The sequence below is a fragment of the Phocoena sinus genome, chromosome X (assembly GCF_008692025.1).
Source record: "Phocoena sinus isolate mPhoSin1 chromosome X, mPhoSin1.pri, whole genome shotgun sequence".
Lineage (NCBI taxonomy): Eukaryota > Metazoa > Chordata > Mammalia > Artiodactyla > Phocoenidae > Phocoena > Phocoena sinus.
The window spans coordinates 66,734,523-66,748,735 of NC_045784.1; the positions used below are offsets into that span (position 1 = coordinate 66,734,523).

At 37.6% G+C, this 14,213-nt stretch overlaps 1 protein-coding gene across 2 annotated transcripts; it reads left to right on the top strand.

The window, feature by feature from the left end:
- Positions 1-2,345: 2,345 nt before the first annotated feature.
- Positions 2,346-13,727, top strand: LPAR4 (lysophosphatidic acid receptor 4). 2 transcript variants are annotated; one of them, XM_032620250.1, is made up of 4 exons: positions 2,445-2,639; positions 4,915-4,964; positions 5,920-6,021; positions 11,405-13,104. In XM_032620250.1, exon 4 carries the CDS (start codon positions 11,481-11,483, stop codon positions 12,591-12,593), a length of 1,113 nt encoding a protein of 370 aa, XP_032476141.1. In that variant the 5' UTR covers positions 2,445-2,639; positions 4,915-4,964; positions 5,920-6,021; positions 11,405-11,480; the 3' UTR covers positions 12,594-13,104. The 2 variants fall into 2 exon arrangements, with proteins under 2 accessions (XP_032476142.1, XP_032476141.1); XM_032620251.1 differs by lacking the exons at positions 4,915-4,964; positions 5,920-6,021 and having other exon boundaries at positions 2,346-2,639; positions 11,405-13,727.
- The last annotated feature ends 486 nt before the right edge of the window (positions 13,728-14,213 follow it).

Consider the following 14,213-nt stretch of genomic DNA (forward strand, 5'->3'; position numbering starts at 1 on the left):
CGTAAACTTATACCTGTGATGAATGCAGTGAAGAAAAGGTGGATATGACCTGAACTAGGGGTTAAGGAAAGGTTTCCTGAAGACATGATTACTGGGATAATTTCTGAAGGAGGAGTAAGAATTACCTTGGTGAAGGGGAGGCTAGAGAGGGGGAGTGTTACAGGCAAGGGGACTAGCATGTAGAAATGTCTATGGTGTGAGAGATCATATCTCATTCTAGGAAGATGAAGTAGGTCAGTGAGGCTGGAACTCAGGTAGAGAAAGAGTGATGCTAGAAGGGCATCTGACCCAGTGATATGATAAACAACCTGGGAGTCATTTGTGAGATTAATCAGAAAGGTACTTGAATACCTTAAGGAGAAATGAAAGCAGATGAATTAGAAGACTGAGGAATATTAATCCAAAGAGGAGAATAATAATGAGCTGGTCATACATACAGATAGACAGTGACCACGACTATTAAGTTGACTTTAATCAGTGTAGTGCATTGAGTTGCTACAATTGAGCACTCCTGAAAAAAGCTCTTCTCATTACCCATTTTTTCTCTTCACAAACCAGTTTCATTTTCACCTTGATTCACTTTATACCTACTGCATTTTATCACTTGTGTCTGGACACCTGAAAAGATTTCTCCTTTTCTTGGCTTATTTAAATACTAATTATCCATCAAGGTCCAGATCGAATTCCATCTCCTCCAGGAAGCCCTTCTGGACTTATCCATGGGACTTCAGCCTCTGATCCATTACAAAACTTCCTCTCCATACAATAACTTTAATAGTTTTCAAAATTTGCCTTTGCTACTCACTCTTTCATGTGTCTTGTGTCCCCAGCTAGACTGTGAGGCACTGCAGGGCAGTGACGGTGTCTTTCTCTTGTAGACTGATAAATATGCCAAGGACTGATCCAGGCCCAGAGTGGATGAATGACCACTTGTGGAGACATAGCCAATTCAGCAACTGACAGAAATAGACATACCTGAGATAAGTGGAGAGGGGAACAGAAAGAGCAGAGACTGGGGGTGGGGGAGAGAGGAAACGATAGAGAAAGTGCTTTTTAGAATAAGTCACTAGTAATGAGGCTAGTATCAGCTTTACACTTACTTATTTACTAGCCTTGACTCTTAGTGAGAACAGCCACAATAGAGCTGTAGAAAGAGGGAGAATAAACAAACATGAAGCATGCCTTATTTAGGAGGCAGCTTAATTACACAGATTGAGGTTTTGAAGCAGTCAGAGGATCCCTCAATTCTCCAGGAGCACCGCTCTGCCCAGAGTAAGAAAGCACCTTATCCTTGGCCCAAGATTTACAGAGAAGGGGGAGGGGTTGCTGTTGGTGGTAGTATTGGCAGTGAGTGGAGGTAGAGGAGAGAAGAATGAAGGGAACTGGCAGAAGGGAAGAGCTAGCAATGAAGTTACAGTTGGGTGAATGAATTTCTGCAACAAATTCAGATCAAAGAGAAGGGGGGAAGGAGAAAAAATAAGGAGGAAAAGAAAACAGTGTGAGCAACCAAGGCAGTAAACCTATAGGAAAAGAACTTGCCCAGGGGGATATAAGTATACAGTTGAAGATAACTTCCTATTATAAACAAATTGCATCTGTACTATTTATTTTGGGTTTTAGCAAACCTCTGAAAAATCTCATGGTAATTAGATGTCCTGCCAGGCAGTTATTTAAGAGAAGCGTAGACCCTCCTTTTGCCACAGAGCACTCCCTAGTGCATTGAAGGTGGGTAGTAGAGCTCTGGGACCCCAGCACATCTCCATCTGAGGGCACTGCACTGGCCTAAGTGAGTATAGTATTAAAATTTATTTTATTGTGGTGGTGGTGGTGGTTTAATTTTGCATAGTATAATAGGAATGTATTTACGGTACCAATCACTTTTGCCTTTCCCCGCCCCCTACTTATTATTAAGATTTTTATTGTAATTATTTTAATAAAGTTGGAACAAACATGGGCTGCTCATAAGTGAAACACTCCTCCCAGTTTGGAGTTTCGTCTCCTCCTCATTAGAATTGTAAGAGGGTGGGGGAGGATAGCCGTCCTGCATCAAAGACAGGCACAAAGGCTTTCTCTGCGGATTAATTGGTCAGGAAAGACACTTTTTATATTGTGAAGTGGCACTTAAGCCGCCAATTCTTGACTGTGAAAACTGCTTTTCCTGGGCAATGCTCTTTAAGGAAAAACTTCTTCAGTCCAGTGATTGGTGACTGAGGGAACGATGGAGCACAGGGTATTGGGCGGGATTTCTGCTCCTAATAATGCCTCCTTATCCAATGAAAAGCATTTCCTATTGAGACCCCCAAGAGTTCCCCCGGCCCTACGCTCCGGCCCGGACTTTGGGCCTTTTCTTGCGTCCTGTTTGTTAAAGGCATGCCAGCTACAGCATTCAAGAGGGCCGTTCCTTAACAAAGGGAAAGAGATAAATGTAAATAAGCTCACATTTCAGAATGAGCAGTTTGCTGTAAGAAGCTTCGGCAGCCCAGTGTCTGCTACTTTGGGCTGGGCTAACCTTTCCCTGTAAAAAAGAATAGTAGATTAAAATATGCACTTCTAAAGTGCGAGTTGCCCGTTTACATGTTTATTAGCTAATTGTCTACAGGCATGAGCACACTCTCTCATCTAGCACACTCTTTCTTGGGGTAAGTCTCTTTGAGAAAGATTTTATTCGGGCGTTTGGTGGTGGGGGGATAGCATAACAAACTTCAGTGGAAACACTGATGCTTAGAGTGTTTGGGGAAAGAAGTTAGATTTCAACTCTGAAGTGCTGAACAGGGATCTTCGAGTCGAATGGTTAAAAAAAAAAAGCAGGAATTTCTATTGTTTTGGCAATAATACTGTTTCAGTGGAAGAGATACAAGATTTTCAGGCTGTTGTTTCATGTAAACACAGTTGTCCTAAAGAGATGATTTAAAATCACAGAGTAGAGCAATTTAGAAATTCTTTTGGCTAGCTTTATATTTCTTTGGTTTACAATTGATTGTGAGCTAATGTGGCTTCTATTTTGATGAGGTTTTTTCTAGTAAAACTATACAGCAGCGTGCCTTTGATGCCTAATTGATTTATGGAGAATGTGACATTTGTTATATTGAATAATTCATGAACTAGACCATAAAGGAAGAAACACATTTCAATGAAAAACTAATTCTGGCATAAATGGAATTTGCCCTTATATGTGAACTTAAGTGCTATTTTCCATACAAATGCAATAATGTGACATATTTAAAATTCTCTTCTTGTATATCCTGAATATTTTTAAGATTTTTACTTACAAGATTTTGTTGAATTGATAAATATTGTATTTTGGTTACTTTGTTTTAGGAAATTGAGCAATGTAATTTATTATTATTCCACTGTGGAAAAGACCAGACAAATTAGAAGAGTAGAACATTTCAGAGCTTCGTGGGGTTATTCACTTTGCTACCTTACCAAATTATACCAGTTTTCTTTTTCCTTGACCAACATGAAGACAACAATAATAACCTAAGCTCCAAATTATTCAGTGGCTTTGAAACATGTTTATTTTTCAGAATAAAATTTCAAATAACATATCCCGTCAACATAGATTGTAAATCCTTTTGCCTTGTCACAGATGAAATGTGCTGTTCCTATAAAGGATGAGTTCAGCTGATACACTTGATGGCAGCTACACTCTAAAGCATCTCCAGCTAATCAGAGATGCAAATCAAAGCCCTATTGGAACAATCAGACCTGCCTTTCAGAATGTGTACTCACAAAAGTTAAAGAGAGGACTGGGAATATGCCCTACAGAAACACTCAGGCCAAGTTTAGCTAAAGCTTGATCTATTCAATTCCATTTGACAGAAAATGTAATGAGACTTGTTGCCCTTACTGTGATAAGGCTTAATTGTATAATTGCCTTTTTTTCTCAGTGTTGGTCATTGTGTATAGTCTACTCTTGGCCTTCTTACAGGGGAGGAAAAAACTCACTAATGTGTTTGTGAATACTAGTACTGAAAATTGGGAGCTTAATAGGAGTTTACCTACCATTTGGAATCAATCCTCACTTTTAGTAGATAAGTAATTAGAGCAAGGCATGGGATAAGTAGTCTACTGATTCTCTATAGTTATGTTCTGAAGTATTTCGATAACCTTATATTTTGAGGAGAGAGGTCACTGGGGAACAGGTAGAGAAGGTCAAGGATTAAGACCTAGACAATTAGAGCTGATATGGGCATAAGGACAGAGGATGAGGAAAATGAGGATATTAGGGAGACTTTACAATATAAATGGCAGCTTGATCTGTGATCCTTAGCTTTTGACAATAATTAATAATATTTACTTCTGATACTAAAATAAATCTAAACTACATATGGTGATGGATGTTGACTAGACTTACTGTGATGATCATTTCACAATATATACAAATATCGATTGAATCATTATGTTATACACCTGAAACTAATATAATGTTATATGTAAATTATACATCAATTAAAAAATAAATCTAGCAATAATTTCATTGAGTCTAATAAAAATTAATTCCCCTTATCTCAGACTTAGAGGGATTAAAAAATTTTTTTTGCAGTGACAAATGGGAGCAGGTAAAAACACTGACAGGAGGGAACAGCCAGTGAGGCCACAGTGCCATAACATGAGTTGAAGGCTGCTATTAATCAAGGAAAAATGGAAGGAGAAGAGAAACTGAGGTACAGAAGGAGACTATGACTTGGTCTCACACAGTTAGCTAGTGATGTGCCTGGACGTGGCTATATTGAATTAACACCAAATATGAAAATTTCTGGGTATTTGAACTTCCTGGTTTGCTTTGATTCTAAACAAAAAGAAGTTTTCTTTATAATCTGTATCAATTGTGAAAGCCATGAAAGAAAGAAATGTTAATGCTTCTGTCTTTCTTTAAGATAAACCAGTAAAATAATATTAATTTCATTCCAGGAATACTGCTCTCTGGAGGAGTGTGAAAATCAATTCTCCTTAATGTTAAGGTGATCTCAAATATATTTTAAATTATCTAATGATTTTATTTTTTAAGTTTTGATTCCCTTATATTAGAGAAAAATTATTTCAGGAGAGTTGAAGCATAGCAGTCTGCTTTGTTTAGGCCACCTTCAGAAGAGGGTGAGATGTGATGATAGTGTAAGTTTGCCACTAGCAGATGATTCTACTTTACAGGCAGTAAGTGAGTAGGATTCAAATTCATTTGCTACCTGTATGAATTCCACTGCAGAGTATTTCTGGTTCTATACAAGTATTTTGGGTAGAATTGTGATTTGAAGATGTTACAGACATGCTATATTAGGTTGGCCTAGAACATCCTAGTAGAAGGAGCAGTGATTGTCAGTGTGCTAACTGAAGTAATTGAAGACTTGCTCATATCACTATAGTTCAGGGAAGAAAGAAATCCAGCTGGGTTGGGGGTGGTTAGAGACAAGGCAGTAAGGTCTCTACCTGTTGTTCCAGTCTTCTTTCCTCTTCTCCTATCAAGGCTCCTGCCCAATAGTAACAGTTGCTGCCAGGGAAAAAGAAAAGAAAATAAAACAGAAAAAAACCACAAAGAACCAGTACAACTTCAGGCCAAATAAATCTTTGTTCAGTTATTTTTAATGTAATGTATTACCTTATAAAGTGGAAGAAGTATTTTTATGCCTTTTGTCACTAGTTATCTTTAAGTGATTATAAGTTACATAAACTCATGGACTTTATGTGTGTCAATATAACTAACAAAATATGACATAGCAGTAACAAGCTTAGAAAATAAAATGTTATCTGCAACTCTGTAATAATGAAATCCAAAGCATTTAGATACCATTTTAAAATATGTTGGCTCTCATTTACTCTGATTTATATCATGTAATATATTTCTTTACCTTATATTTTGGTATACATTTTATTGAAAAGCTCTCTCCATGGCACACTATTGTGAGTAATTCTATTTCACAGCATCCATTGGAGGAAGTCTCTAACCACAGTACCTCCAGAAAGTTCATTGATCACCCAAGTCTTGGATAAAATTGGTTCCAGAATTTGGTTTGAACTAATGTGGTGAGTACCACTGTCCTGGTAATAACTTTCTCTAAAATTCTTAATTTTATTCTCCAACATTTTTTCTAACCAGTGCTTCCAATTTATTATAGGTTATATGATCCAAAAATCCAGAATGAATGGAAGAGTTGTAATTGTTAATTATAATCCAGGCAGGTATGATGTAAAAGAATATTGATTCTTTGGTTTAAACCTTCTCTGCCACTGGTATATGCCTTTAGCAGTGGGAGACATGGCTTTTGCTCATATTATCAGGATCAGTATCCAAGTATATCAGATGAATTGGTATGCAAATTGATAACTAATTTATCTGCTCAACTATGTGAAATAAAGCCAGATTCCTAGCTGGAATTTAAGAGCCTCACAGGATTTGCAAATGGGCTCTTTTAGGAATATCTAATTTTTTTCCCCCAAAAGGTCTGGGGCTTCTGCTGAGATGAGATATTAAGTCTGAAGACTCTAGACAATTTCATTAGATTAGGTTGAGCAATTTGTCTACAGTTGTCTTACTCTATAACTTACTCTTAGGGAAAATTCTACTTTAGTAGGGTTGATGCAAACTTTGGTCCCATCATATTGAGCACTAAACCACATTATTTTCCAAAAATTAGACTGTGTTATCAAGTGAAGTGTTAGTGAGAGACTGGAACATTTTTTGGTGAAAAAAATTAAGTTAAACACCGAGGATAGGAACTGCTCAGATTAGGGCCTGTGTCAATCTCCTCCTCTTTTCAAATAAAGTAGGGGGACAAAACAGCCATAATAATCTTAGTGTGAACCAAATTTAACATAGAAAGCCTTTTTCAAAAGGATATTTCTTGCATAAAAATAAATGAGGACAAAAAAATAAAATAAACGAGCTTGTCAGTCTAAACATTTGACACAGAGAGAGGCTTGTTTGAGATGAGACCTGATATAGATCAATTTCCCAGCTCAATTCTAGAGTGAAATATTTACCTATGGTTTCCTCCATATGTAATTTTATAAGGCTAGGTTGTGTTTTGAAAACTATTATGAAACAGCAGCCAATGCATAGGAACATCAATTGGAACCGTGTGAATGATTGTGATCTGTGCTTGTGACTTGGCCTAGAAAATTTCCTTAAGGAGTCTTCTCTGTTAGCAGCCACTCATCTGAGGAGTGGCAGTCTAGACATATTCCCTATTACTCCAGCAGGATGGTTTTAATCTGTATTTTTGCAACATTTTTTAGTTTGCTTCACTGCTAGATATTTATAGAAAGGACACAATAGGTTTCAGCTTCCTCCGAAAACTATTGTGTCAGTGTTCCTAAACTTTGACCAGTAGAAAGAGGAAATGCTCTGGGGATCAGAAGCACTCTGATCTGACCCAAGCTCGTTAAAAAGGGAGCAAAGCAAGAAAATTTAAGTATACTCTGCCTTCAAGGCCTTGCCTCCCTGAGTTCTGGATTGTCTTCTGTAGGGAACAAAAGCAAGCCAGCCTTTCTAGGCTACTGGGCATATGCCAGAAATTAGAGCTTTGTTTCCAATGTATCACCTGAAAATTTAGCACTTAGTGAAGTAATTTAGGTATTCATCTTTATAGGGCAAAAAGGCTAACTCTACTTCCTCCAGGAGCCCAAAAGACTGCAAACATGGTATATTTCATTATGATTAGAAATTTTTTATAAGGGAAAAACATTGTGAACACTACTATGAACTGCCCATACTGGCTCCATATGTGTAGGTCAAAGTTAAAAATTCAGCAAGGGTTAGATTTCTCTTTGGTCAACCTCCAGGTGACCTGCTTCCTGTCCATTGTCACTGAAAATGCATGCAATCAGCACTCTGAACCCTTAGGTGATTAATTGTTAAAATAATTGGCTGTAAAAGTCTTCACAAGATAATAGTCTAATGCTACTTGCAGTGAAAGATGTAATTAACTGTGTCAGCCTATATTTTTTCTTCTTCATCTTATCTGAAGCTCAAGTGTTGGCCCTTTGCCTCCATTCAGTGCACAATATGTTAGCCATTTAGGAAAATCCAGTGGTTAAAAAACACTGTTTATTTCAGTCAAAAGAAAAGAAGCCAGTCAGAAAAGAGACCTTGTTTCTCTTTTTCACTGATTCTCCTTCAGAATTAGTTTAAGAGCCAAATGCCTCTCTGATTTTTTTTAACCATAGCTCAGTGGGAGATATTCCTTTTGGGACACACTCCTGGATTGTCCCATTATGACAAAATTGTGTAGTTAAGGTTGAAACTCAAGGGGGGATTTCTGAAGTAAAGGGTATACATGGTGTTAAGAGAAAGATGTGTTGCTAATATGAAGTTCAGCATACCAAGAAAGACAGAGACATAGGTGTCCAGCTGTGCCAGAGGAGGGAGAAGGAAAAAACTCCGGTAATGTTTCTTTGTGGTTAGGTTGGGCTGAATGCTTGTCAAGCTCATAAAGCTACTCACAAGCCCTGTTGAATCTTCCTAGCCTCAGCTGTGAGGCTAGAGGTAATGTTTATACAGGGAAGAGAAACAGTATAGCCAAGTTACAGAGTGAACCAGTGTCTGAATCAGAAATAGAACTCCTTGCTTACAGTGCTGTGTTAAATCCCAGCACCACACCCTCGCTGCTAGACAGCAAAGGGGCTGTGTGTTTGAGCAAGAGAAAGCTATGAATAGGGCCTTAGTGACAGTTTTCCCATGCTCTCTCTTCAGGATTGAGACTGTAATGCTTTCTTGTCTGTGGTCCTTTCTCTCCCACAGGATTTGGTTACTCAATGCAGGTAAGTAGAAGTGCCAGGCTTTTGCAGACTGCCTGCTGTGGATATAGTGTATATGTTCTGGGAGATATAAAACTGAATAGATAACTGCGGAGTAAAGCTCACCTATTTGAAACATGCCATCTTGGGAAGTACAAAATCATACATAGACAGTGAACTAGAAGTATACTGTGTAAAAGGGTCACCAGTGGGCAGACTGGAGGGAGTCTGAGCAAATGTGAAAATACTTCTATTATGAAAGCATTTTTCAAATAAAATAAACTTATTAGCAGTACTTTTTGTAGAAGGCAGGTGCAAGCAGATCATAGTGAATGAAGCTTGGCTTTAATGTAGGGGTTTTGCATTCCTGTAATTTCTTTAGATTGTGTGACTATATTAGAAGGATATTTTTGACTATCTTGATTTCTTTCAACAATGGAAAAAAAATGACTTCCAGCCTAATGGGTAGCGTGTGGGGGTGTAAAATAGTATATAATGTGGTTTAAGCAGTTGAGAAGTTTGCCACTCTTTTTGTTTCTGCCACCCCCTTGGCCACTGTGTACTGTTCTTTCTGAGAAAATTGGAAGAAGTGAGATGAAGCAAGGTAGAGAGGGTGGAATTGGAGGACTTATAAATTGGGAGTACCCTCCAAGCCCTTAATACAAATTAGATGGAAGCACTGACCTCTCCCCAGCAAGGTCTTCTTTTTTTTGTCTTTTCTTCTCCCTTTTCTCTCAATTCTTCAGTTTTTCCTTCTCTGCTACTTTCTTTGCCATCTTCTCTTCTGCTCTCCCAATCTATTTTTATTTCTTCCTTCTCTGTTTCTTTTTTTCCTCCTGGACCTTACTTTGTCAAGGTTCCTACTATAGCCTGTTTTCGTATACCAAGGTTACTTCTGGCAAAAGTTGAGCTGGGCCTGTGAGATGAAATGGCCAAGAAGAAATATGATCTTAGAGCAGTGTTAGGCTCAGGGGAGGCACTCCATAAAGCTTTGTTGAATGAGAAATCAGGAACGGCACACTTCCAATTTTAACTTTAAAACTTTAGCTATTAAAAATGCCAACCCTTTACTTTGCACCCTATATTCTCCAACGTCAGCTCTCGTTCTGGGCACTGCAGTGAGTGATTTTTTTTTTCTCAAACCAGTTTTTTTCCCCTCAGGCCAAACACTGGTTGAAGTGGCTTCAGGCCTCTATATCTATGGCAGGTTCCCCCTGCCACTCCCTTCTCTGATACAGAGGCCCTTTGACCTGTTCCCTGGGAGGTGGAAGGAAAGAGTGACATAAGGAGGAATCACTTCAGAGAAATGGTTTTTGCGTTTTAAAATATAATCATATGAAAACCCATTACTGGATAAGTCAAGAACAAAGACCACTTTTATTCCATATCTTCCTCATTGAAAACAATTCATTCAGCTGCAACTTGTTCATAGTGTATTATAGAGCATTCAGAAGACAATCCTCCAATGGCAGCTGTTGACCTAGGAGATGGTTAGTAAGATTTCTATATGCACCTTTGAACAATGATGGTTCAGATACCCAACAAAGATGATTAGTCAGTGACAGCCACGTGTACAAGTGGTGGCAGTCAGAGGGCATGTAACTGGCCAGATCAGAAATGTACAGGGGGATGGTTGTTCACCTCAAATCTACCTTTCATATTTCACTTGTATTCAGCCAGGAAAGGCTTTATTGACCAGGGCCATTTTAAGAGCTGAAGGCATGATAGTAACTGATGGAATGAGCAGTGGGAGAGGGAGTAGGAAAATACCCAAGGCTTAGGGTCTGGCATGAAAAAAGCTTAGAAAGGGACTACAGTCTGAAAGAGGGAAACATTGAGATTGTCATTTGAAATATCTCTCTATAAAGGCAACGTAGTATAGTGAAAAAAGTTTTAGTCAGAACTTTAATATACTGAGGGATCCCTGCTCTCTAAACTTATATTTTGGAAGAAAAGGTGAATCAACATTTTAATTCAGGAGTTTACTCATAACTTTTTAAAGAGGTTGTCCTGGAGGTCCCATATTCACCTGTACTCTTGTGCAGTAGAACTAATACTCAGACAATGAAGTTTAGTAATACTAGAAAGTAGACAATGTATTGATAATTTAGAGTAGCTTGATAATCCTTTAGTTAGGAATTTTTTAAAAAAACACCTGAATTCTGGTTCTGACTGTATCATTTACATGTTCTTCCATTTCTGACATTATTGTAATTCTAAATTACATAAGCCTCAGTTTCTGCTTCTGTAACATGGTGATAAATTCCTGCCTTGCCTGCCTTATGGTGTACTTGTAGGAATCAAATAAAACATGCTTTTGAAAGTTAAAAAATCATACAAATTTCAAAGTATTAACATTGTTTTAACCATCAAAGTCACCCTCGCCCCCACCCCGCCCCTACCGGCCTTGGGCTCCCCAGAAACAAATACCTTATTCCTGTGCATTGCAGTGCTACAGTACTGCAATTACTGTCTTGAGTGTGATCTCTCCTACTCCTGCAACATACTCTTGTAGTACCTTTTAACATATGGTAGGTACTCAAAAGTTATTTGTTAAACTGAATTGAATGTGCGTGTTATTTCCAGTCTGGGTAGACAGAATATCTTTTACTCCACAGAAATCGTGGATGGAAGGTAGATTTGATGACTGGTTCCATCTTGTCTCCCATAGGAGGAAAACATTTCCTACCAGTCCTTAGTCTCAGAGTGCTGAACCCTGCAGCCAGCAGGCCTCCTGAAAAAAATCCATGGGTGACAGAAGATTCATTGACTTCCAATTCCAAGATTTAAATTCAAGCCTCAGACCCAGGTTGGGCAATGCTACTGCCAATAATACTTGCATTGTTGATGATTCCTTCAAGTATAATCTGAATGGTGCTGTCTACAGTGTTGTATTCATCCTGGGTCTGATAACCAACAGTGCCTCTCTGTTTGTCTTCTGCTTCCGCATGAAAATGAGAAGTGAGACGGCTGTTTTCATCACCAATCTGGCCCTCTCTGATTTGCTCTTTGTCTGCACTCTACCTTTCAAAATATTTTACAATTTCAACCGCCACTGGCCTTTTGGTGACACCCTCTGCAAGATCTCTGGGACTGCATTTCTAACCAACATCTATGGGAGCATGCTCTTCCTTACCTGTATTAGCGTGGATCGTTTCCTGGCCATTGTCTATCCCTTCCGATCTCGTACCATTAGGACCAGGAGGAATTCTGCCATTGTGTGTGCTGGAGTCTGGATCCTAGTCCTCAGTGGTGGTATTTCAGCCTCTTTATTCTCCACCACTAATGTCAACAATGCAACCACCACCTGCTTTGAGGGCTTCTCCAAACGTGTATGGAAGACTTATCTGTCCAAGATAACCATATTTATTGAAGTTGTTGGTTTTATCATTCCTTTGATACTGAATGTCTCTTGCTCTTCTGTGGTGCTAAAAACCCTCCGTAAGCCTGCTACACTGTCTCAAATTGGGACCAATAAGAAAAAAGTGCTGAAGATGATCACAGTGCATATGGCAGTCTTTGTGGTATGCTTCGTACCCTATAACTCCGTCCTCTTCCTGTATGCCCTAGTGCGCTCCCAAGCCATTACCAATTGCTTGTTGGAAAGATTTGCAAAGATTATGTACCCAATCACCTTGTGCCTTGCAACTCTGAACTGTTGCTTTGACCCTTTCATCTATTACTTCACCCTTGAGTCCTTTCAGAAGTCCTTCTACATCAATACCCATATCAGGATGGAGTCTCTGTTTAAGACTGAAACACCTCTGACCACAAAGCCTTCCCTTCCAGCTATTCAAGAGGAAGTTAGTGATCAAACAACACATAATGGTGGTGAATTAATGCTAGAATCCACCTTCTAGGTATGAGAACTCTCTTTAGGTCCAGATATGGTTTCTTCTACAATTTTCCTATGCTATGAATAAGAGAAAAGATTTCAAGCTAATGATATTGAGAATAGTGTACTGAATACAGTCAGATACATTTATTTGAAAGTTTATTGTACATATGCTGTTTTGTTCAATAATTATAGGTCAGGTCTAATTACAACAACAAAAAGTTATTGCCAAACTCTTCTGCTGGGTTGGAAATTCATTGTACCACATTATATAAGTGGACAGTAGCCTTGGATTTAGTGATATGGAGATTACTTAAAAACTTTAAAAAATATATTTCTACTCTAATAATATTCGGTAATTAGGTTGGGCCTATAAATATAGAACAAATTCAGGGATTATTTTTTTTAAAAACAACCTTTTGTGTTACTACTGATATATGCTAGTCTTTTTTTTTCTTTTTGAATTGTCATTGAGTTTATTTTAGCAGACTAACATATTTTAGCTTAACATTATTAATAAAAAGTATCAAATTTAAGAGAGCTAGCAAAATTTGTTGTATATATTTTGAAAGCAGAAACATAAATTTTGTTTGCATGAATATGGCTGGGAAGAAACAGAAGATTAACTGGATTTACATATTTGCAGTCACCAGCAGTGTCAGTTTTTAAAAACGTTTTCCTTTTTCTACACTACATTAAATTTCTCATATGAAACTTCAGATCCAGAAAGCTGCTAAATATGTGCCCAAAACAGGGCAAAATGGAAAATCACATAAAACAACAAATATTCATTAAAAACTAAGAGACATCAACATTTTTTCTAAGAATTTCCAATTATCCTTCTTTTCAGAGACTGGTTTTTATAAATATTTTCTATATGAAATTTTGGAGCACAGTGCAACCAGAAGGCTGCTGCATTTGTGCCCAGGTCAGGAGCAAATTGAAAAAATTTAGAAACAATAACAAAAAAACCATAAAACAAAAAAAGTTTTTTAAAACTTGCATTAATCATTTTTGGGGGGAGGGAGTAGAGATCTGTAACTTTAAATTACTTATTCTTTCATATTAATTTTGGAGCACAGTATAGCCGGAGAGCTGCTGAATTTGTGCCCAGGTTGGGAGCATATTGAAAAAAAATACATAAACCAAACTAAACCAATACAAACAAACAAACAAACAAAAAACAGAAAAATTGCAAAATGGTAAAACCAACAAAAAATTCCTAAGACTTGCATTAATATTTTATTTATTTTTTGAGTATATGTAAACTTAAAAATATTGAATTATTTGTAAAAAATTTTAGAGTACAATACAGGTAGAAATCTGCTACATTTGTGCCCAGGTCAGGACCTCATTGGAAAAAATAAAACAAAATGACCCCTTAGAAAACAACAACAAAAAACACAAAAAAAACTTAGAACTTTTTTTTCTGAGCATTTTTCAAACTTACAAACAGCTATAACTTTCATATGACGCTTTGAATTAAAATGCAGCTAGGAAGCTGCTAAACTGGCATCTAGTTCAAGAGCAATTAAAATCAATATTTAAAGGTATACAAAAAAGAAAACATTTTTTATAACTAACTTAAACAACAAAAGCAACAAAAACATCCTTATAATCTCTTACTATTTATTGGATGAAGTGT